At 47.2% G+C, this 24,529-nt stretch overlaps 2 protein-coding genes and 1 pseudogene across 2 annotated transcripts; all 3 read right to left on the bottom strand.

The window, feature by feature from the left end:
* Positions 1 to 9,906: 9,906 nt before the first annotated feature.
* Positions 9,907 to 13,783, bottom strand: LOC101753870 (annotated as a pseudogene).
* Positions 13,784 to 15,154: 1,371 nt separating this feature from the next.
* On the bottom strand, positions 15,155 to 16,046 carry LOC106804161. Its single transcript, XM_014804706.1, has 3 exons — positions 15,920 to 16,046; positions 15,528 to 15,694; positions 15,155 to 15,493 (listed from the first exon to the last, which is right to left on the bottom strand). Exons 1-3 carry the CDS (start codon positions 16,044 to 16,046, stop codon positions 15,155 to 15,157), a joined length of 633 nt encoding a protein of 210 aa, XP_014660192.1.
* Positions 16,047 to 23,790: 7,744 nt separating this feature from the next.
* LOC101754267 (histone H4) lies at positions 23,791 to 24,456 on the bottom strand. The gene has a single exon (XM_004956862.2). The coding sequence runs from the start codon at positions 24,348 to 24,350 to the stop codon at positions 24,039 to 24,041; it is 312 nt and encodes a 103-aa protein (XP_004956919.1). The 5' UTR covers positions 24,351 to 24,456; the 3' UTR covers positions 23,791 to 24,038.
* Positions 24,457 to 24,529: the final 73 nt, after the last annotated feature.

Here is a 24,529-nt window from a genome sequence, read left to right as displayed (position 1 = left end):
CGTTATCGTTGATCTTTTGTTGCCTGCCGTAGTAGTTTGCTGCTGATATGACGTTTAGGATCAGTTTGGCAGGACTCCGGCTCCTCTTAAAACGCTTCGGCTCTGGCTTCTCTGATGGAGCGGCTTCTCTAGTGTCAATGGAGCCGTTTCCGAAGGTGTTTGGCAAAACGGCTTCTCCTATATTATTAGCTATGGATATAAGAGGTCAAATGTCCTATATGCCCTTGGATATATATCTTTTTAATAGATGAATCGAATGTTTAATAATAGTTTATAATTTAAGTCTATTTGAATTAAAAAAATAAATGAAAAGGAATTCTCTCTCCTTTTCATTTTTTCTTCTTTTTTCCCTTCACCTTTTCTGTTTTTTCCTTCCCCTTTTCTTTTTCCTCCGTGCTCCCCATCTCCTTCTGCCTTATCTTTTTCCCGTCTCCTCTGGCTTCCGCCGCTTTCTCCCTCACGCGCCACCCGGCCCCCCGTTGCCGCCCCGCTCCCCGTCGCCGCCCCGCCCCCCGTCGCCGCCCGGCCCTCGGGTCCCCGGCGCTGCTCCGCCTCAGCTCGCCGCCAACACTGACTCCAACGCCATCCCCGTCGTCGCGCCGCCTCGAGTCGCCACCCGACCCTCGGGTCCCCCGTCGCCGTGCCAGCCAGCTTCCCGTTGCCTGGCCTGCCTGCGGGCCCTCCTCGAGGGCAAGCGTGGAAAACGGCCGAGGAGGAGCCGCGGGAGCCCGTTATTTTGGCTCCGCCTCCTCGAAAGGGCTCCAGAGAGCGCGATTTGCGAGGCTCTGCCGCCGGAGCCGGAGCCGTTCTGCTGCGCGCGCGTCCTTTGGTAGGGCTTCGGGAGCGGCTTCTCCCGAAGCTCTACCAAACGAGCCCTTAGTGCGGTAACGTCGTCATATTGTGCTCTTAAGATTTTTGTTATATGATTTCGAACTAACCGGTCCAGTAGTTCTGGTGGGGCCGAGTTCCAGTGCAGTCGCTATAGCGACTGCAACTTAAGCGGCAGCCAGATGCAGAGGGGAAATCCTGTTCATCACTGTGCAGTACTGTTCGGCACTGTCCCATTTTTACTGTATGGTACTGTCACTACTGTAGCATCGCATCTGGGCCGTTCGTGCGGAGATCAGACGGCCAAAATTGCGTGCAGTCCTTATCTTGCAGTCGCAGTAGTGATGAACTTTTGTTACTACTTCTATTGAGTGGAATACTGGATGATGGATGCTAACGTATGAATTTAGATAAAATGCTCTTGATTATTTTTTTAAAAAAATTTCTTCCTTTGCGTTGGAACACTTCAAAAATCGGAAGTGTATTTGCAGTTGCGCAACTCCAGGCCGTCAGGGTTTACTTGATGTGAAGTTGCAGCTTAACAAGTTCAGTTCGTCTTGATGTTTCAACTAAAAACCTTTTCCCCGTGACATCTTCTTCACCGTGCATTGGCCTGACTAATCTCCCATCGTAATCCGTGGTTAATTTACAAATTTAGAAGGGAATTTGACACAAAGGGGCATCAAAGTTTCCCAGGTTGACACGGCCAATGAAAGTGTGAAACTCGTCAAGAATGCGAGTTGATCCTCGAACAATGTACTAGTGGCATTTCTTCAATATAGGATTCAGCCTGAAACAATATTATCAACAGAAACACTAGCAGTTCGAAAAAACAAGAATACCACTGTTCGGTGCGACAACGACTTTGCTCTGCCGGCGGCTGCGGCTCTATGTGGTAGTTGTCTCGGCGGCTAGTTTTTGCTGCGTCGATGGTTCACAGTTTCACGCGAAAGCCATGCTTGGCTCCCTGTCGAGTCCGGCAATGGTGAACTAAATGGATAAGTCCTAGCTAGTGCACCGGTAATACTGGACATGGCAGCCACAGCATGCCAACATCAACCGAAATTTTGCTACTTTTCGAAGCATACGACCTCTGCAAGAATACTATGATATTCTCCGACTTTCTTTGAAAGATCATGAACCTTCTTTGAAATTTGAATTCCTATGTACTCACACCTACAAACACTGACGTTGTGACGCACAATATGAACATTGAACGCAATTACGCACCGCACAAGGGGTCAATCCACGAACACTTAGGCTAATCCCAGTGGGAGTTTCATAGAGGTTTCATGCACATTAAATACGGTGACACATCAGCATATGTGATGACATGGCATGGTAGTTATGAAGTGAGAGAGGGAAGGAGTTTCATCAGGATGAAACTGTGTATACACTGTTTCCAAGACTATGAAACCTATTGAAACTTGCATTGGAGGCTATAGAGTTTCATTTCATCTAACCATAGCCAATCACATGCCTCACAATTAAATGTTATGGGCATCCTATGAAATCGTGAAATGAAACTGTGCACTGGGACTCCCTGTTTCATTCATGAGAATACACCTCATGGGATGATGTGGCATCCTTAGAAATAGTGCAATGAAACCTTGCACTGGGACTAGCCTTAGATCCACGAACACTTAGGGTGTGTTTGGATACCCCATGCTAAAGTTTAGCACATGTCACATCGGATGTTTGGATGCTAATTAGAAGTATTAAACATAGGTTAATTACAAAACTAATTGCACAGATGGAGTCTAATTCGCGAAACGAATCTATTAAGCCTAAGCCTAATTAGTCCATGATTTGACAATGTAGTGCTACAGTAACCATTTGCTAATGATGGATTAATTAGGCTTAATAGATTCGTCTCGCGAAATAGCATAGGGGTTCTACAATTAATTTTATAATTTGTTCATGTTTAGTCCTCCTAATTAGCATCCGAATATTTGATGTGACACTGCTAGTATCCAAACACCCCCTAGGGACATTCCGACTGACTGACTGGGACGTCCTTTTGACTGCCGCCTCCCCGCCTCCTCCAAGCCATACCAACGGTCACACACCACGGACGCCTACAAATACCCAGTGCGTACTACAACATCATCGGCGGCAGTCCATCCTCCGGCGCACACGCTCCCATACGCGGCGATGGCATTCCAGCTCCTAGACCACGACGATTCCAGCACCAGCTGCGAAGCCGCCGCCGCTAGCGGCGGCGGCGATCGCTACTGCGTCCTTGATCTCCCGCTCCGCTCCGTCGGTGGCCACTACCACCCCGCCACGGCCGTGACCGGCGCCAGCGCCCTACGCTGCCTTCCCCTCGCCGCCGCGGCCTCCACCGTGCGCGCCCTGCTGGGCGCGTCGCACGAGGACCTCCGCCTCCGCTCGCAGCAGCTGTCGTGCGCGCTGGGCGGCGCGTTCTTCGAACCCGACACCGCGGCGGCGGGCCCCTTGGCGGAGTCCCACGGCGGTGGCACGCGGTTCCCGGAGGACGCGTTGTACGTCTGCCCCGAGCTCCCACTGCTATGGCCGGCGCTGATGGTCATCCAACGTGCCCTGCTGCAGGTCGTCGTGAAGGAAGCCAACCACGGCTCCTGCGACTGGAACTACGACAACGTCGGCGAGCTTATGCGCCTGTTGGTCGCGACGCCGCGGAAGACCGTGGCCCCGCGGTGTTCGACCGTGAGAAGTTCGAGGCGCCTTCGCGCTCGAGTGGGTGGAGTGATCATTTATCTTCGTAGCCCGCCGTTGTAGTTTGCTGCTGATGTCAATACGGTAACGTCAGATTGTGGGGGTTTGCAGCGCCGTGTTTCAGAATATACATTTTGTGGCTACTGTTGATTGGATGATGGATCCTGAATTCCTAATTAATGAATTTGGATAAAAATGCGCGGATCCTTGAATTGAATTTCATTCTAATAATCATATTTTATATATAAATTAATTAAGCTAATATAGTTGTATGTGATATATTTGTATATTATTGTTGGTCATATGGGAGAGATACTTATATGCTGCACTTCTGAAGGGAAGTGAGTTGAAGAGCGTGGTATAAGTTACACATTAGAAATATAGTATGAGGATCTATAGAATCAATTTACATCTCCCACTCCCATGAATTTAACATAGACTTATATCTAAACTTTCTAAAGTTGTGGAATGGCACATTCCAAGATAAATAGCCTACTCCATTAATTAGATTTTCAATTTCTTCAAAATGAAGGACCCAAACGGGACCTTATATTTTTTTTTTCTGTTCTTTGCTTGCATCAGAACACTATTAAATCGAAAGGTGGGTCTTTTTGTTTGCATCAGAGTGGGGTTGGGCACCATTCAGTCTTAAAGTTTCAGCGTCCTTGTTCAGGCTTCACTACAAGTTTAGGGTGCCATGTGAAACTGAAGTTGCAAGTGACTATGTTCGGTTCAGTCTTGATGCTTCAACATGGTGAAATGTTTCAACTCAAAATCTTCTTCCCCGACATTTGATGCACAATGTACTGCCGAATCGACCTACCCTAGTAATTCATACTAGTTAGTCTAAAAATTTGGACAAGAATCCAATTTTCCTAGATTGACACGGTTATTGAAAATTTGTCAAGATGGCAAGTTGAAAACCTGTCAAGATGGCAAGTTGATCCCTTCAGCCCGAAAACAATATTTGCAAGAAAAGTACAAGAACTTCAGACAAATATGGGGTATCACTTCACCAATATTTGCAACTATATTTGTTTAACTGCATGTTAAATTCTCAAACAAGGTAGCAGTACTAGCATTTGTTTAGATGCAAAGGATTGGATTAAATTCAGAAGAGCAATAACCCATAAGGTTTCAGAGAGCGTGTGCACTGCAATTGTAGAGGGCGTGTGCGCTGCAATTGTAGAGAGAGCGTGGGTGACATGCGAACCTGAAGTTGTAGAGGTGACAAATGACCATGTTCAGTTCAATTCGTCTTGATGTTTCAGCATGGTGAGATATACCAACTCAAAATTAGTATTCTGATCGTTTCAAAAACAAATGGTTTTTGATCTTCCCTAGTAATTAGTGGTTTAATTAACTTGGGTTACATTGAAAAAGAAAGGGGCATCCAATTTTCCTAGGATAACATGGTCACTCAAAATATGTCAATAACGCAAGTTGTTCTCGAACCAAATACATTTTAGGATAGGATTCAGCCTGAAACAACATTTGCAATAAAACATTAGCATTTCAGAGAAACATGATTATTAGGATCAAATCACCAACATTTGCAACAGCATTACTGGCAAGTTGAATTCTCGACAAGGTGATAGCACTATCATTTCTTAACTGCAAAGATTGGACTACATCCTGTTGGTGTATGTTGTAAATATGGTTAGAGTTAGGGACCAAAATGTAAAAATAGGAAAGAGATAAGATGGAGTACCTGAGAATGATTGAGATTATCGATCCATTCAATTTTCCCCCAATGTTACTATTCATGTTCTTCCCTTTCTTACTTCAGATCCAAAATTTCTCTTAAATCTACCAATAAATCTCCAATATGGTATCAAAGCCAGATTAATTCTATTGTTTCCACTCCATTCTCGTTGATTGATTGGAGGTGGAAGAGGTGGAGATGCCGTAGTCGTTACCATCTTAGTGGAGTTGCTGATGGGTGGGTTCGTTGGCCCGGTGTTGATCTGAGTGCCTTTTCTTTTGAGCTCTACTGCCTGCAGCTCTTGATGGGTGCTGCATGCCTGCTTGGGAGGGGGAGGTTGTGTATCTGTGGCCATCAGTCCTACTGTTGTCCATCTTTGGAGCCTCCTGTGCCTGGTGTTTTCATCATACATGGTTTCAATCATTTGTGAGCAAACTTTTTCTTGATGGTTTAAATCAAGAATTTGACCTCCGTCGGCAGCTTATCTTTTCTAAGTCTGAATGGTCTACTCTTGATAAGATAATTTCCAACATAATAGAAGAGGAAACTAAACTATCACATCCCAAAGTGGATGATTATAAAGCAGTTGATGCTAGTGCTGCCTTATCTTTAACGAAGAGCAGCACATCTATTTCCCGAGGGGACCAAGAAAGAAATAAGGTGATTTGTGATCACTATGGTGATAAGGGCACACCATAAAGAGGTGCTTTAAATTGCATGGTTTTCCATCTAGCAAGATGATTTGTGATCATTGTGATGATAAGAGGCATACCATAGAGAAGTATTTTAAGCTGCATGGTTTTCCACCTGGGTGGGAAAAAGGGGAGGAATCTCAACCAGGGGGGCTTCGAGGTGCTAACTAGAATCGAGCCAATCATATTGCATCTGAAAAGGAGCTTCCACTAATAGATGCTCAAGCTCTTGAGAAATACAACTCCAAGCTCAAGCTCTCTGAAGGCTCACCTTCCACTCAAGGTTCCTCTACTAATTCCAGTTACCATACTACTTCCCAAGGTATAAAACCTGTTCAAGCCTACACACATAAACCTTGGATTATTGATTCTGGAGCTTCTAACCATATGAATGGAGCATCCAATCTTTTCACTTCCTATACTCCTTGTTCAGGTAAGGATAAGGTGCTTGTAGCAGATGGATCCATGGTTCCTATAACAGGACGTGGATCTATCCGGTGCACCAAAACCCTATTCTTATCACCAGTTTTGCACGTTCCTGATTTTCCTATTAACTTATTATCAGTTAGCTCTATCATGAAATTCCTCAATTGTAGAGGTTGGTTTGATCCTTCTCATTGTGCTTTTTAGGAGCTAGGGACAGGGAGAACTCTTGGGACTAGGACCGTGCATAATGGACTCTATTATCTTGATGAAGGGAGTGATGAAGTTGCTTTTGCATCCAAGATGTCTCCATGTCAAGAATTATTATTACTTCACTGCAGGCTTGGAAATCTCTCTTTGGTTGCTATGTCTCGTAGTTATCCTTCACTTTTTAATGCATGTCCTAGGGAATCTCTTATATGTGATGCATGTGAGTTTGCTAAACATATAAGAGTTCCCTATCCTAGTTTGGGTCTAAGAAGTAATAAACCGTTTGATGTGATTCATTCTGATGTTTGGGGACCATGTGAGGTGCACTCTATTTTTGGACATAGATGGTTTGTGACTTTTATTGATGGCTTTAGTAGGTATACTTGGCTTTATCTGTTGAAACACAAAAGTGATGTTTTTGTTGTTTTCAAGGATTTGTATGCCCTCATTAAAAATAAGTTTGGCAACACTATTAAGATCTTACGCTCAGACAATGGTACAGAGTACGTTAACCAGGAGTTTGAACAGTTCCTTGTTTCTAATGGTATTGAACATCAAACAACATGTGTTAACACTCTAGAGCAAAACGGTGTTGCTGAATGAAAAAATAGGCATTACTTGAGGTTGCTTGTTCTCTTATGTTTACAATGAATGTTCCTAAGTTTCTTTGGGGGGAAGCAGTGAAGACTGCAACATATCTAATTAATCGCATGCCTCTTCGAGTTCTTAACAATAAATCTCCTGCTGAGTTACTTTTGAATTCGAATGAATTTGTTGTTGCTCTGAAGGTCTTTGGATGTGTTTACTTTGTTCATGACTATGGAAATGATGTTAGAAAGCTTGGCCCTTGTGCTGTTAGATGCATGTTTGTTGGTTGCTCTTCCACTCAAAAAGATTATCGTTGTTGGTGTCCATCCAAACATCATTTCTTTATAAGTATGGATGTGACATTTCAAGAATATGAACCTTATTATGAGCCAACCAATGATACCGAAATTACTCTTTTTCTACCTGAAGAGCAATAAGAGGGGGAGAGTAATAGTGGAGGTATTCATATGGGCACTGTTCTTGTTCCTCCTTCAGTTGGTTCCTATGGGGATAATTCGGTTCATAGTCAGGGGGAGGAAATTAATAACGATAGTGAGAGTGGGGGTGGGGGTAATAATTCTTGCCATGGTGATACACATAGTACTTTGTCTTCTCAAAACAAAGAGTCTCTTATGCACGAGGACCCAAGTACCAACTTAGAATCTCTTAGTCCTAATGCTCCATCTAGCACTCTAGAGCAAGGAGACAATCAACTGTTTACTTAGCCTCTACCTATAACCCTAAGAAAGCCAACTAGATCTTCCAATATTCCAGCATTCCTTAAAGATTATGTTGGTTACAAACATGGCATTTCCAATTTTATTTCCTACAAGTGTTGTAGCCCATCCTTCCAAAGTTTTGTTGCATCTCTTGATTCTGTATCCATACCCATGAATTGGAAATTAGCTAAAGAGGATCCTAAGTGGAAGGAGGCAATGCTTGAAGAGATGAGAGCTTTGGAGAAGAATAGAACTTGGGAGCTTGTGGATCTACCGCACGGTAAGCAACCTGTTGGGCGCAAGTGAGTTTTCACCATTAAACATACACCTAAAGGGAAGGTTGATAGATACAAAGCCCGTCTTGTGGCAAAAGGATACACTCAAACTTATAGGATTAACTATGATGATACTTTTGCACCTGTTGCTAAGATGAATTCGGTAAGAACACTCATACCTTGTGCTATCAACTTGGATTGGGATATATACCAGATGGATGTTAAAAATGCTTTCCGTCATGGTGATCTCCATGAAGAAGTATATATGCACATACCACCTAGCTTTGAAACAAGTCAAACAAATGGGAAAGTGCTTCGTTTACGTTGGTCTCTATATGGATTGAAGTGATACCCTAGGGCTTGGTTTGATCGCTTTAGGCAATCAATGCTCAAAAGAGACTACATCCAAAGTAATTTTGATCACACACTATTCTTTAGGCAATTCTAATAGTGTATGTGGATGATATTGTGATTACTAGGAATGACATTGCTAACATTGTCGATTTGAAGAAATATCTTGCTCAAGAGTTTGAAGTAAAGGATTTGGGGCAATTCAAATATTTTCTTGATATTGAAATCTCCTGTGGGCCAAAGGGATGTTTCTATCTCAAAGAAAATATGTTTTGGATCTACTAAAGAAAACTGGAATGCTCGGATGTTGTCCTGCAACCACACCTATTGAGCAAAATGATCGTTTTAGTAAAGATGTTGGTACTCCAATGGATAAAGAATGTTACCAGAGACTGGTTGGAATACTTATATATATATATATATCTCACACTCGACCTAATATTGCCTTTGCAGTAAATGTGGTGAGTCAATTTATGCATGATCCCAAATCATCTCATATGGATGTTGTCTATCGCATTTTGAGGTATCTTAAGCGTAGCCCGGGGAGGGGTCTTTTATACACTAAACAAGGAAGCCTACAAGTTGAATGCTATACCGATACTGATTGGGTTGGTTCTTTGGATGATAGACGATCAACTTCTAGGTGTTGTACCTTTGGAGGTAATCTAGTTGCATGGCGAAGTAAAAAAGCAAACTGTGGTAGCACGGTCTACGATGGAGGCAGAGTTTCATGCTATGGCTCTGGTGTGTGTGAGCTGTTGTGGCTGCAGATTCTTCTAACTGAACTGAGATTGTTTAAGAGTGGACCCTTGATGCTATACTGCGACAACAAAGGGGCTATTGATATAGATAACAATCATGTTCATCATGAAAGAACCAAGCATATCGAGATCGATCGTCACTTTATTAAGGAGAAGTTAGATATAGGAATTATCTGCCTACCTTATGTAAAATCAACTAGCCAGGTGGCTGATATTTTGACGAAAGGGTTTCTTGAAAAGACTTTCTCTTCATTTAGTAGCAAGATGGGTCTATATGATGTCTTTGCCCCATCTTGAGGGGGAGTGTTGGGGTATGTTGTAAATATGGTTAGGGTTAGGGACCAAGATGTAAAAACAGGAAAGAGATTAGATGGAGTACCTAAGAAAGATTGAGAGTATCGATGCATTCAGTTTTCCCCCAATGTTACTTTTCACATTCTTCCCTTTCTTACTTCAGATCCAAAATTCCTGTTAAATCCACCAATAAATCTCCAATACATCCAGAGGGGCAGTAACCCATAACTGCAACACCACAACTCCTACCACCACGGCACTATTCATTAGATAACTAAAGAACGAAGCATCCCTAATCATAGGTGGCGCCATCCACGAACTCCCAAGGAAGTGGAACCCCCCGGCAGGACTCGATGCCCTGGCCTAGTTGCCTAATCCGTAGAGGGTGCTGCCCTGTCGCTTGAGCGCGTAAACGACGTCCATGGCAGTGACGTCCATGGCATGACGTTCTTGAGGAAGATCTTGAGCATGCCACGGTCTCCTCGTAGATGAGTCTCGAGATATGCTTCACGCTATCCCTCCTGGCAAGCCTCCGGATCGCCGGCATGGTGATCCCCTGGATGTTGTCGTGGAGCACCTTCCGGTGGCGCTTGGCACCACCCTTGCCCAGGCCATTTCCACCCTTGTGTAATGACCTAGATTTAAATCAGCCGAGTTTAATCTTAAGACAAGTTCCCTAATCTGGTTGACTCAGCTTTTCTTGAGATATATCAGCTAAGTCTGGTTTTCAACCCAACCTAGCGCCTTAGGGAGGGTTTATCTTTGGAAAATTGAGCAGGATGCCAAGAAAACTCTTTATAAAAGTTGAAGAATGAAGTCCCTACTTTAGCTTTGTTAATTGGACCTTAATCCAATTTGCCTCCGAAGGTTCCCAAATCTGCAACTCAATTCAGCCCCGACCCCTGAAACCCAACAAACCATCGTTTTCTCTAAGTTCTGAAACCAGTGTTCTTCTGAACTTTGGAGCTTTGGATCTCCGAATCCACTACATCTTTGAACTCAATCCAATTACAAAAGTTGGACCTTGGCTGGTGTTCTACAACTCTTGTTAAGGGAGTCAAAGTGGTGTAGTTCGGAAATTGGGAGATCAAGAGGCTGGAAAATGGACCCAGAAAAGGATCCCGCGGATCTCTCGGGCCAAGAGTGCCAGAGCGCGCGTGCACCCTGTTTCAGAGCGCCACCGCCACGTGGTGTGACCTCATCGGTGAGCGCCGCCTCGCCCAGTTGCCGGCCGCGACTTGATGGATCATCGCGCCTCCTCCCCAATCGCACGCTGGAGCGCCCTGCCAACTTCTCTGCCCCGTCTCGTCTCGCCCGAGACCTTGCCAGCCGCGCCAGGTGCCCTACCGCCGCTGCGACCGAAGATTGGCTACTGCCGCACCAGTCCGCCTCAACTCCCACACGTATCTTCTCACCAGGATCCCCGGCCGCACCCCAACGCCTTCCGGCTTTTCCGTCGTACCTCAGTCGCGCTGCCCACGCGCGCGCCCCGTGATAATACCGCCATCGCCATCCACCGCGCAGGCAGTGACAACTCCTTTTCCCCCACCTCGCCAGTCGTGTGCCGCGGCAGAGCCGCTAGTACGTGCATGCTCGCGTCGCATCGCTCGCCCTGTCACCTTGCCTGCAGCGCCTTCGCCTGCAGTGTTCCTCTCTCCCTCCTATCCGCCAATACCGAGTCGCCGTACCCAATTCGGCGCTTGACGCGACCAGGCACGCGCTCGACCTCACCAGTCCTTCCGTCCAGCAAAACCGCGCCTGCCTAGCGTTGTCTTCAGTGCCCAATACCGTAAGATCCGTCCCCGGAGCTCCGCTTCACCGGCCAATGGAGACGCCGACCAATCGCCGCCAAGGCAGAGCACTCCATTCTCTCTAGATCTTATCCTCGCGCCGCTCGAGCTCGTTCACTTCCGCGCAGCTATAAAAAGGGTACCAGAGCCTCTTACCGAAGTTCCCTTTGCCATCTTTGCCCTTGTCGCACCCTCCTCTGTTTCGTGCTCAAGCGCTGCCGCATAAGCTCTTTGAGGAACTCTCCCTCTCCGCTCAACACCCGCCTTTCCAACCCCACCAGCCGCTTGCTTCCTTCGCGCTATGCTAGAGCTTACTTGTTGTCCACAAGAAGCACTGCGCCACCAGAGCACTGCCAGACCTCGCCGCCGCCCGAGCCTTAACGCCTTTCATCGTTCCGCCTGAGCTTGCTTCCTCCCGACCCTGCCTGTTTCGCCCGACCCTTGTCCATCTCGCCCGACCCTGCCTGTTTTGCCCGACCCTTGTCCGTCTCGCCCGACCCTTATCCACCTCGCCCGAGGGCTCAGTTGTGACTTTTCTTTTGACCAAGGATATCTGTGTAAAATTTCAGGAACTTCTCTATGTTAAGTTTGAGGACCCTGGTACAGTTATTCCATATGTTTAAGGGTCAAATCGTAAGTTTTTCCCAATCTGACTCTTTTATCTTACTCTAAATCAACAGAAGCTTGGGAAATTCATCTTAAATCGAGGAAAAATTAGAAAATGTGAAATCACTTGGGTTGGAATCCTCTTTCCGAGTAGAATCCAATAAAATAGGTTTCACACCTTCCCTGTAAATTTGCTACAGTTTTTGGGCTAAATCTTGCAAGTGTTGTTGAAATAACCGTCTAAGTGTTTGACCCTTGCATTTGCATTTCGTGTAGAGCTGAACCTCGCTCACGGCACCTACGAGCTACACCTGGTGCTAGAAGAAGGAGTTGTAGCCGAGCTGCTGCCTATAGGAGCCGAAGCCGAGCACGCAGAAGGCTAGTTCGCCTCCACCCCGCTTGAAGGCAAGCCTCGGAGCATAACCCAGTCTTTCTAAACTTGCGCATGCCTTCTTTTGTATGTATGTGCATTTATGTTACAGGAGTTGTTTGAAACCATAGATGCATGACTTAGTTCCCTTGATCTGAACACTAGTATGATAGGCCGAGTAGTTGCAGTGCTTAACAGGACTCGATAAAAGTTGAGTGATTCCCTGTCACTCGCGAGTTAGAGGAGTTGTTTGTTCTCCTTTTGTTACAACTATAAGGACGATGGACGGGGTAGGGCCTTGTGAACTATTTTGGTGGTCGGTGGATGGCCCCGTCTGTCTACTTGAAATTGTTTAAGGTCGGAAAGTGTTGGTGTTCGTGATCAAGTGTTTGAAAGTACTAATCTCATACCTAGTATGGGATGGGGAAGCCTAGTACCTGATTGAACCAGGATGTGAGCGGTTCGATCCATTGTCTCTGGAATAGAGTTTTCCCTTGCGGCCGCATGTGGTGACAAGTGCGGTCACAGAATGGTAGAGGTCGGGTCTGTGGAGCCTTGTACCAAGAGAAGTGGGCCCGACATGGGTCAGGGGATTGATGGGGACGGCCAACAAGGGAAGCGACCCTCTGTGGTGCGCGGATGTCGTGAGATTAGGTTCACCATGCATGGTTAAGAAAATTCGAATCGATTCGTCTGCCTCTCACAGTTTGGGACTGCTTGATCACTATGCTACACCGAGTAAGAATGGAACTTGATTGTTATGTTAACCCGGATGCTTGTCATAATTTGCTTGGAAACTTTTGCTTGTCTAGTAGAGCTGCTAACTTAGTTTGGTAAAATGAACCTAGAACTGGAAGCTAAAATATTGAAAGTAAGGACCTATTGTAGTCGCTTTTGGGCAAAACAAACCCATCAGCCAAGGAGCCTTGCATGTCTAGAAGTTGGTGGAGTAGTTCCCACCGGTCGGTTAAGTCTTGTTGAGCGTAGTCGCTCAGCCTTGTTGTGGCAATTTCTTTCAGGTGATGTTGAAGCTCCTGAGTTTGCTGCTTGTGGCACTTGGCCTCCCCAGCTTCCTCCTGGGTGGACGGTCGAGTGAGATCCCTCCTCGGACGGCAAGGATAGGGATCAGTGATGTCATGATCAGCCTCATCAGTGACATCCGACCCCGGCGCTAGCTTCCGCTGGTTTATTGTTTCCACTGCTTATGGACTCTGTAAAACTCTGATTTTCGAAACAGTGTTGTAATAAATTGATGAACTTGTTTAAAGTTGGATGATCTGTTGTACTCTCTGGAACCACTCACCTTTGTGTGAGCTCTGCTTTTCTCGGTCCTGATCAGTGGTTTTATCGGATGAAATCCAACTGACTGCCGAGTTAACTTGATTAAAGCACAAGAGCGCATGTCAGGCGACTTAATTGTGCTTTAGCTAAGTTAATTAAGGCGGTTCCGCCACACCTTGCCACGCCCCAACATCGCCGTTGTCGGCCTCCTCTTCCGCTCTCTCTCGCACTCGTCAAAATTAGGGAATTTTTTTTTGTTTTGGGAGGAGGCTTGGAATCTGATGGAGCTGGATGGGGATGGGTAGGGGAGGGTGATATAGAGGTGGGAGAGGAGCTGGGAGGCATCGGATGAGGAGCGATTCGTGTGAGTGGTGGGAGGGGTGGTGTGAGCCGTTGGATGGAGAGGACTTGGCTCCTATTGGTGGAGGGGTTGGATCGCGGAGGGGGCAGGCGATTTGGGGTTTTGGCTTTTGGGAGGTGGGGCATGCGGGGAATCGGAGATCCCATGGAAAAATTTTGCTTTCTGGCCTTCTGGGTGGCAGGCTGGTGGCGGTGGTGGGAAATGGAAAATTTTGGGTTTGGCACTGCAATGCGGTGGTGAGCTGGTGATGGATGGGCCGCCCCATTCGCTCTACTTTTCTTGGGCAGTAGCCTGTGGGTAGTAGTTGGCTCATCAGCTTTGGGCTAATGCGGAAAAATTGGCCTGTTCGTTAGCTTGGATTTGTCGTTTGGGTGGTGATCATATATTATTTTCGGGCACACCCACTTCAAATTTGGTAATGTTGTTCTCCCTTGAAACAGTCTAGAAGTGTGTCTAATAAGTGTTTCTAAAAATAACTTACAAATAAGAGTATATTTTTTTGAAAACCGCATCATTGTCGAGTATCTTCCTCTCTCTCTCCCTCTGGCATTTCATCAAACATGTCGATAGCGGTGGCAGCACGGAGCTTCATCCGCTTCACCTCCCGCCTCTCTGTTACATCCGTCACCGGCGCTCCGTCCTCCCTCCAACGTCATCATCTCCCAAGCTGGCACAATGGCAGCTCTCTTGCTAATGTCGTCATCGTCCTCCTCCTCCTGGATCGCCAAGAGGCACCTCACCACGACAACACTACACAACAAGCTGCCCCAGCTAGGGCGTACTGACTTAGTTAACTGCTAATAAAATTTGACCAACTAAATTAAAAGCTGATGTTGGTTAAGCCCTAGCCATACCTTGATTGGACTTAACTACACTATTCCCCACGACTTGTTGAGTACTAACCATAACTGTCCTCACCCTTGCAAAACCGTTGTTCAGACCAAGACAATCTGGAGGAGTACCTAGATGACTTTGAGGAGTTCTAGGCATACGGTTCTTCAATCAGCTGCCTGTGGTGTCGTCGCTACCTTCAAAGTCTGCTGCGTGATAAATTAGACTTGTGTTTTATTGAGACTTTTAGTCATGTAATAATGGTTAATACTCTCTTTACTTGATTTGGCACTGTCTTTGTTATTCACTTATGTCATACATGTGTGTAACTTGATCCTGGCGCACATGTATTCAATGCACTCGGTTTTGTCCTTAAAACTGGGTGTGAAACTCATCGTACGCCTTGACTTGGGGCATCTCGTAGTCGAGGTCGGTTGGGAGGACGACTTCGGTGCCATACACCATGAAGAAGGGTGTGAAGCCTGTAGACCTGTTCGGGGTCATTCTTAGGCTCCAAAGCATTGCAGGCACCTCTTCGGCCCACTGCCCCGTGAACTTCTTGAGCTTATCGAAGATGCGAGGCTTGAGGCCGTGCAAGACCATGCCATTGGCCCGCTCGACCTGCCCGTTGGTGCGGGGGTGGGCTACAGAGGCCCAATCAACTCGAATGTGGTAGTCATCGTAGAAACGCAGAAATTTTCTCCCCATGAACTATGTGCCGTATTGGTAATGAAGCCCAGTCAACCTGAATGTGGTAGACGATGTCGAGGAAGAACTCGACGGCTTCCACGGACATGACCTTGGTGATGGGCTTTGCCTCGATCCATTTGGTGAATTTATCCACCGCCACGAGGAGGTGGGTGTAGCCCCTGGGCACTCTCTTGAAGGGCCCGACTAGATCAAGGTCCCACACTGCGAAAGCCCACGTGATGGGGATGGTCAGCAGCTCTTGAGCCAGCATGTGCATCTATCACGTGTAGTACTAGCATCCTTCACAGGTGGGGACAATGTGTTGGGCGTCCGCCATCGCGGTGCGCCAGTAGAAGCCCTAGCGAAAGGCTTTGCTCATGAGCGATCAAGGAGCCACATGGTGACTGCAAATGCCGGCGTGGATCTCCTCCCGCCCCTAGAGGATACCAGATGGGCTGCGCTTGTAGAGCTCTTCCCCGATGACCACGAAGGCCTTCGCGCATCTGGTGAGGTAGCGTGCCTCGATGGTCTCGTCAGGAAGGGTGTCCCGCAAGAGGTAGTCGAGGTACAGCATGGTCCAATCTGGCTCAAGCACCGTGAGCTCATGGTCAGCGAGGGCTTGCCTGTTCCCCGAAGTCGACTCCGAGGTTGGAACTGGGCCGCCTAAGCCCAGTGGAAGGTTGGGCGTCTTGGCAGGCTTGTTGATGGCTTGTAGGGGTCGTTGACAAAGACCCCCAATGGGTCGTGCTCCCGGCTTGACGTGAGCTTAGCTAGGAAGTCGGCGGCGAGGTTGTCGCGCCTAAGGATGTGGTGGAGCTCGAGGCTGTTGAACTTCTCCTCGAGCTTCCACACCTCATTGCAATAGGCGACCATCTTCTCGTCACCGCAAGAAGCCTCCTTCATGACCTAGTTGACGACTAGCTCTGAGTCGCCCCTGATGTAGAGGCAGCAGGCGCCCAACGAAGGCGATCTTGAGGCCATGGATGATGGCCTCGTATTCCACCACATTGTTGGTGGTGGGGAAGTGGAGGCGGATCGCGTACTCGAGGTGGTACCCCTTTGGTGAGGTCAACACTACTCCAGCCCCCGCACCCGCTACCATGAATGACCCGTCAAAGTACATCATCCAATACTCGTGACTAGTCAGCGGCGGGAGGGCCTGGGTTTCAGTCTACTCTGCGACGAAGTCAGCCAGGATCTGCGACTTGATTGCGGTCCTCGGGATGTAGTCAATGTGGTAGCCCATGAGCTTCGTTGCCTACTTGGCCACATGGCTCAAGGCATCGTGTTTCTAGATGATCTCCCTGAGCGGTGCCGACATTACCACCATGATCGGGTGGCTCTCAAAGTAGTGAAGGAGCTTGCGCTTCGCGATGAGGATCGCATAGATCATCATTTGGATTTTGGGGTAATGTACCTTGGTGTTAGACAGTACTTTGCTGATGAAGTATTGAAAGGATCTTGATGTCACCTAGAGGGGGCGGGTTGAATAGGCGTACCCTGAATAATTGCAACTTAAAACAAATTTATTAGGGACTTCCGGTATTTCCGGAGATATTTTCGGAAATTCCGCAACTTACGGAATTTCCAAAGAAATCTATGGAAAATTCTGGGATAGGAGAGTAAGCACTTTTGTAGCGGAATAAAACTCTCTCTGCCAGAAACCGGAACCTTCGGTTTTAGCACGGGGAGAGAGAACCCCAAACCTCAGAGTGATTAGTGAGCTTGAGATGAAACCAAACTTAGTGTAGGAGCTCAAAGGATGTTCTTCAGTAGGCACACAAAGTTCCTGCACTCCACAAACACTAACACCCGAGTAGATCAACCAAGTTCACAAGTTTTAACAATGAACACAAGTGAAAAGCAAATGTAAGAAAACCATCAAGGAGACCCAAGGATTTCTTTCACCGAAGTTCAAATTCACCCAAGGCGAATCCTACGTCTCCGTTGGGTGCTTCCAAAGAAGCCGGGTTGCAGTCAACCCTTTCCCCGCTTCACTAGTTAGCTTCTTCCCTTTTGGAGGCGAAGCTCGACTTGCACAAGTTATCTCGTGGCTCACCACACCTTGGGAGTTCCCGGCCGATGCCTAGCCATATAGGAGGCACACCTCCAAGAGTAACAAATGCTTCACTTGAAACTTGACAAGACAAACCAGTGTTCAAGGAATTTGGTGCTCTACTAATGCTCACGAATGGCTCCTCTCTACTACCCAACTCACAAGATCTAACAAAGATCACTCAACCTTACAAAGAGGGGTTGGGGAGAGTTATTTTGGCTTTAGTTTAGCTTAGAACAGGCAGGAAGCACACAAGCAACCTCAGAAGCAGTAGCCAACAACTGCGGAGGGTGTGAGATATAAATACATCACCCCTCAAAAACTAGTCGTTGGGATCTCAGACCAAAACCGGAACTACCAGTTTCACAAAACCGGAACCTTCCTTTTTTCAAACCAACTAGCCATTAGAGACACGTGGCACCCAAAACTAGAACTTCCTGTTTTCAAATCGGAGCTTCCGATTTTGCCACTGCCTGACTTGACAGAGTATGTACGTATGGCTTTTGTATCTCTCATCAACTCACATAGGAAACTTGAGCACTAAGACTTTGTCAAATGACCATGTGATGCATCCCTCTTGATAGGCATACCTACACTCGAGATCAACACATAAATACAATATTCATCTTCTTGAGCTTCATCATCATGAATCATGCCATACTTGTTCAATATTTCCACTTTGTCTCGACTTGCACAAGATATCCCATCTTGAGGGACTTGACGACGATGTCGTCGATGTATACCTCCACGGTGCTCCCGACCAGGTGGTTGAGGCAGCGGTGCATGCATCTCTGGTACGTGGAGCCCGTGTTCTTGAATCCGAACGGCATCGTGACGTAGCAGTATGCGCTGAATGGGGTGATGAAGGAGATCGCGAGCTGGTCAGACTCCTTCATTGCGATCTGGTGGTAGCCAGAGTAGGCATCGAGGAAGCACAGGACTTCACATCATGTGGTTGAATCGACCACCTGATCGATGCAGGGGAAAGGATACAATACCTTGGGGCATGCCTTGTTTAGGCTCGTATAATTCACACACATGCACCAGGAGCCATTCTTCTTCTTCACCGGCATGGGGTTGGCCAGCCACTCGAGGTGGAAGACCTCCTTGATGAACCCGGCTGCTAGGAGCCGACTGATCTCTTCACCAATGACCTTCCGCTTCTCATCGTTGAAGCAGCACAGGCATTTCTGGATAGGCCAGGCATCCAGCCTGATGTTGAGGGCATGCTCGGCGACCTCCCTCGGGATTCCCAACATGTCAGAGGGCTTCTATGTGAAGATGTCCTAATTTTCACATAGTAAGTTGATGACCTCACCTTCCTATTTGTGGGACAGCATGGTACTAATCCACACGACCTTGTTGGAGTCCTCGGGGTTGATCTGGACCACCTTGGTGTCCTCCGTGGGCTTGAAGGCCCCCGAGGTCGAGGTCTTACTGGAGTTCGGGGCAACCCCCTGCGTGATCTACTGGATCTCAAAGAACTCAAGGGAGCAGATGGTCTATGTCGCCAGCTCACAGTTCTCCACATCGCAGAGAAGCACGAACTCATGTTTGGCACTGACCGTGATCACACCGCGGGGTCCGGGGATCTTGAGCTTGAGGTAGGTGTAGTTTGGGATCACCATGAACTTTGCGTAGCATGGCTTCCTGAAGATCACGTGGTAAGACCTCACGAAGTCTACCACCTCAAAGGTTAAGATCTCCATGCGGAAGTTGGACCGGGTTCCGAACCTGACGGGAAGGTTGATCTGCCCCAGTGGGACCACCTGCTTCCCCGGGATGACCCTGTGGAAAGGCATCCCATTTGGTTGGAGCTCCGACCTTGGGATCTTCATGTCATCCAAGGTGGCAATATACATGATGTTGAGGCCAGAACCCCCATACATGAGGATGTTGGACAGGCGGGAGTTCGTGATGATCGGGGCCACCACGAGGGGGAACCTCCTCGGTGCCCTGAAGTGGTCGGGGTGGTCCGTTCTGTCAAAGATGATAGCTGTGTCCGACCACTTTAGGTAAGTCGGAATGATGGGATCCGTGCTTAATACCTGCCTAGCTGTGTTTTTTCACTTGAGGCCCCCATAGAAGTCAGAGCCACCGAAGATCATGAGGCAGTCCTGGGGCTCGGGGAAGGCATCCTCCTCCCCGGCATTGATGTCGGCGTCCGACGGCTGCTTCCCCTTAGCGTCGACCTTTGTTGATGCTCATTATTGACACACTTTTAGTTCTATTTAACTAGTATTTTCATGCTTATTCTTACACTAACCTACCACTTGGTACCTGAAATAACCCCATTATTGCATATGTGTTATATTTTGGAGCATATTGTATTTTGGCAGGAAATACGACATAATCAAGGAGGTTTGTATAAAGAGCTTAATGGATATTTGGACATGGATCATCGAGGGAAGCCAACACGAGGAAGGAGAGGACAAGAAGAGCTGGGAATGGGCCCAGGCCAATCGGCCTGGGACCCTCTGGGCTGATCGGCCTGGCCTATACAAGGCCCGATCGACCTACCATTTCTTCAGCGTGAAGTCTACGATGATCTCTAGGGTTTTTTCACCGACATTGACCCAGAGCTGCCACCTATTGGAGACTATAAATATGCCCTCATGGACTTCAAGGAGGGAGAGTTGGAAAGGAGAGGAAATCACCACACAAACAACATCCACCGCCGCCACAAATAGGAAAAACGGAGAGAAGATTGGATCTAGAGGAGGCCATGCGAAAAGGAGCACCAGGGGAGGAGAAAACCCCCTGAGCCGATCGGTTCAGAGGTGCCCAGGAAAATCGGCCTGGGTCTTCTCTGCCTTCATTCATCGTCATCTTCGGTCCAGTTGATCTACAGGGCGTCCTTTACCCCAAAATTTGTCAACATGTGTAAGATCATGGGCTAATACCTCTGTTTGTCCTCGGGGTTGTATGGAGATCTCTATTTGTAATCGCCGAACCGTTGGTTAAGATTTGTTTTGTTATTAGTCATATCTTGATGATGCTCTTTCATGTAAAGGCTGGCTAGCGCTGCTTTGGGTTGCTTATTTGCTTACCTAGAATAATCATCTTGACGTGTTCTTATGTTCCGATAGTTGAGTACCCCTGTGTAGTGATAGTATTGCGGGTGGGAAACTATTGGGCATGGTTCATAACCACTCACGATAACACCTAGATCTAATTTATTCATGCATGGAGATTGCATCTACAAGTGATCCTAGATCCCTAGGACAAGTGTTTAATATATCTTGTTCACAACCCTTACTCTTTATCCATCTTAATCTAGATTGCTTAGTTGTTTTGTTAGCATAATAATATCCTATATAAAGAGCTTTCGGCTACATATATTAGTACTGAGTTAAGTGTGCAAATCCCTTATTCTGTGGATTGATAAACCTTGGGGGAATCCCTAAGGGAAAACCTACAACTGATCCGTGCGCTTGCGGTTCATAATTTGACGTGCTAACTACCGTCAACAAGCTTTTCTGACGTCTTTGCCGGGGAACAAGTCAATTTTGCTATGTTTAAATTTGTATTAATTTTTGTTAACCTCTAAAATCTAAATTTTTCTCTAAAAAAGAAAATCTTTATTTTTGTTTTTGTCTCTATATGGTTCTGATCAATCACTACAAGGAGGAAGGAGAAAAGTGGCTGAGGGACTATGCAATCCCATTAACCAATCAATTTGACATGCAGAAATCTGACTTAGTACTTGTAGCCAAGGAGTACGATCTGAATAAAGGAATGATCTATGTGGCTAAGAGCAATCCTTTTCAAGGAGTGGAGACTGATAATCCATAGAGACACATTGAGCGATTCATGATGCTTTGCAACACGCTACAACAAGAAGGAATTCCACCAGCTTGGTTCAAGTGGAATCTGTTCCCGTTTTCACTTGCAGGTGAAGCAAAATGATGGTATGCAGAAGCTTCTTTCAATGCGAAGGGGAATTAGGAGACACTAATGATAAAGTTCTGTGGGAGATTTTTCTCTACAAGCAAAGTTCAAAACCTTCAAAAGGAAGTGATCATGTTCGTGCAAGTAGAAGATGAAGGAATAGATCAAGCTTGGAATAGATTTAACAGACTACTCGAATAAGGATCTAAGCTTGGATTCTCAGGTGATGTGTTGTTGCATACATTCTATTTTTCACTAACCCAAAAATACCAGGAGTTTGTTCAAATGTGTGCAGGAGGAGATCTTATGGAGAAAACACTCAAGGAGGTCACTCAATTGTTATAGAATATCAGTAGAGGAGTAGCCATAAACAGAGAATGGGATAGTTATCAATTGTAACTGTGGTGACAAGTCCTCTTACAGTGATCCAGGGCCCCTGTTCTTGTTCTTCTCGACTGTGTCAATTAGTCCTTTCGAATTGAGAGCTTGAACCCATATTTATCTTCACTTCAGACATATTTGCAATTTCAGATTGCGTGTTTATACTTTCTTGCTTGTGTTCTTTGATTCGCTTGTAGAGAAAGCCTTCTTGGCGAGGTCAATCGAGTTGTTCTTGGTTGATAACCAACGGAGCAGCAGTGTAGCGGTTGCAAGGATTCGAATCATGTCTAATTAGAAGCTCGGATCATCAACATCGAGTTATCTACCAATCGAATTACCCCCATACCTATCGGAAGATTGGGTCAGTCCTACATCACGTCTCCACCCTCGACCCCTCCTTCCTCCTCTCCTCGCCCGTCACGCCATTGCCACGCCTGCAGCCCACCACGCCACCCTCGCTCCTCCAGATGTGGCGCGAGCTCAAGCATCGCCGCGCCGACAACGACCAGCCCTTCGACCGCGAGCCCTCCCCGGACACCGCCGATCGCGACCACGTCCGCCAGAGGGGGTGCCGCCGCCGGGAGAGGAGGATCGCCGCCGCCAGGAGAGGAGGAGGGGTGCCGCCGCTGGGAGAGGAGGAGCGGTGCCGGATAGGGGAGAGCCGGCAGGTGAAGGAGACAAGGAAAAAAAATGAACCGGTACAACATAACCAGTGGCAGTGGGTAATTTCTTTCAACTTGTGAAAGCCAAAGCTCCAGAAAGCACCTCCTCCCCTGTTGTGAAAAATGAACTGCACGTAATTAGATTTCTCTGAAGGCAAGAAGTATCCCAACCCCTTTGGTTTGGCTTCTGGTTTTTTTCAAGTCATAGGACCCAGAAAGCCAAACCAAAGGGAGCGTCACCCATACAACACCTTTTTTTTCTTCTTCTTTCTCTCTGGTTCTTTCCGCTGGAAAGTCTTTTATTTCCACCTGATATCATCAACTCGGCTCAAAATTTATGAAGCACCTTTTCTTTTAATCGGGTTTGAGATTTTTAGTTTCAATAACTTTTCAACTTGAGTAGTACTGTAGATGTGACCCACTGAAGCTAATTAAAAGATTATCACCACATTGTTAGAAAAGTTTTTTCTTTTGTCACTTCAAAGATATATACCTTTTCAAGGATTATGAAACCTCTATCTACTTCCTACCATTGCTCCACTACTATGCCACAAAACAGGAAGCCACAAACCCCAAATATGGCTGCTCGTTATCACTTTTGCTGAACTTAAGATGATAGCAGTCCAGAGTCCAAATCGGCAAAATCGCAATGGGTGATCCTACAGTTAAGAATGTGACTGCATTTTTTTCTTGGTTTCAGTGAAATAGATAGCTGTTTGTAACATTTTCAATTTTAGGCGTGCATCAGGGCGCAGTCGTGGGTGTGGGCGGTGTGTTAGCACTGCTCAACGCACTTATTTTCCGGCTTCAGCTTCGCGTTTATAACCAGATAGGTGGGCCTACGGCTACTGGGCCGAACGTTTTGCGATTGGAGCACCCCTCGGCCCCCCGGGCCGAACAAACGTGATGGTACGCGCGTCTGGCTGGGTCAGTGGCCCATACGGTGCACAACCGGGAATTCTGTTTTTCCCATTGACACCTGCTCACCATACAATCTGAACCTTTTCGGTTACTGCAGCAAACAGCAGGACTGCTTTATCAGATGCAAGTTTTCTCAGAATGCAAGATCAATAGCAAGAGTTATCAGAGACGAACAGCGGCACTGGGCAATGGTTCAAAGTTCAGTGAACATGAGAACTGAAGCAACCAACAGAACCATAATAACACGTGAAAAGACGAATTATTTTGCATTTTTTAACATAAGAAGAAAGATAGCAACTCGACAGGAGGCGGCTTCAGGTTTTCACTGCCTTCCAAAACTCAGCCATAAGGCATGTTGATTCCTGAACGATTTCCTTTCTTCAGGATAAGATCCGACCAAGCACAAATTTGCAACATGATTACTATCATTTCTTTGCTGCAGGTATGTTCAATCCTCATACATGTTGACCAGTACGCATTCCTTCATTTCAGAAAGATAAGATTACATTCAGAAAGGCAACAATTGCAGCAATACTACTACTCCTACCACAGAAGCCGACATAGGCTAATTCCGTAACAAGAGATGGTAACATCCCTAACCACACACGGCAACAACCCAGAAAACGCACGGGGATCGAAGGAGAGGCGCCCCGGCCTAGCCGCCGAATCCGTAGAGGGTGCGGCCCTGGCGCTTGAGCGCGTAGACGACGTCCATGGCGGTGACGGTCTTGCGCCTGGCGTGCTCGGTGTAGGTGACTGCGTCGCGGATGACGTTCTCGAGGAAGATCTTGAGGACGCCGCGGGTCTCCTCGTAGATGAGCCCCGAGATGCGCTTCACGCCGCCCCTACGGGCCAGCCTCCGGATCGCCGGCTTCGTGATCCCCTGGATGTTGTCGCGGAGCACCTTCCGGTGGCGCTTGGCGCCGCCCTTGCCCAGGCCCTTGCCGCCCTTGCCGCGCCCCGACATCGCCGCCGCCGCAAAAACGCGCTCCTCTTGCGGCACGAAGGAAATTGGGGGATTTTTTGGTGGTGGGGAGCTTTGGGTGTGTTTGGTACCGGGGACGGGACGGGACGGGGCGGGACGGTCCCAAATTTGATAGTGTTTGGTTCGGAGTCACGAGGGACGGGACGGTCCACAAATGGGAA

This window comes from Setaria italica, chromosome II (genome assembly GCF_000263155.2).
Source record: "Setaria italica strain Yugu1 chromosome II, Setaria_italica_v2.0, whole genome shotgun sequence".
NCBI lineage: Eukaryota > Viridiplantae > Streptophyta > Magnoliopsida > Poales > Poaceae > Setaria > Setaria italica.
The sequence above is the reverse complement of the archived record's forward strand: the minus strand, read 5'-3'. Positions and strand labels throughout refer to the sequence as shown.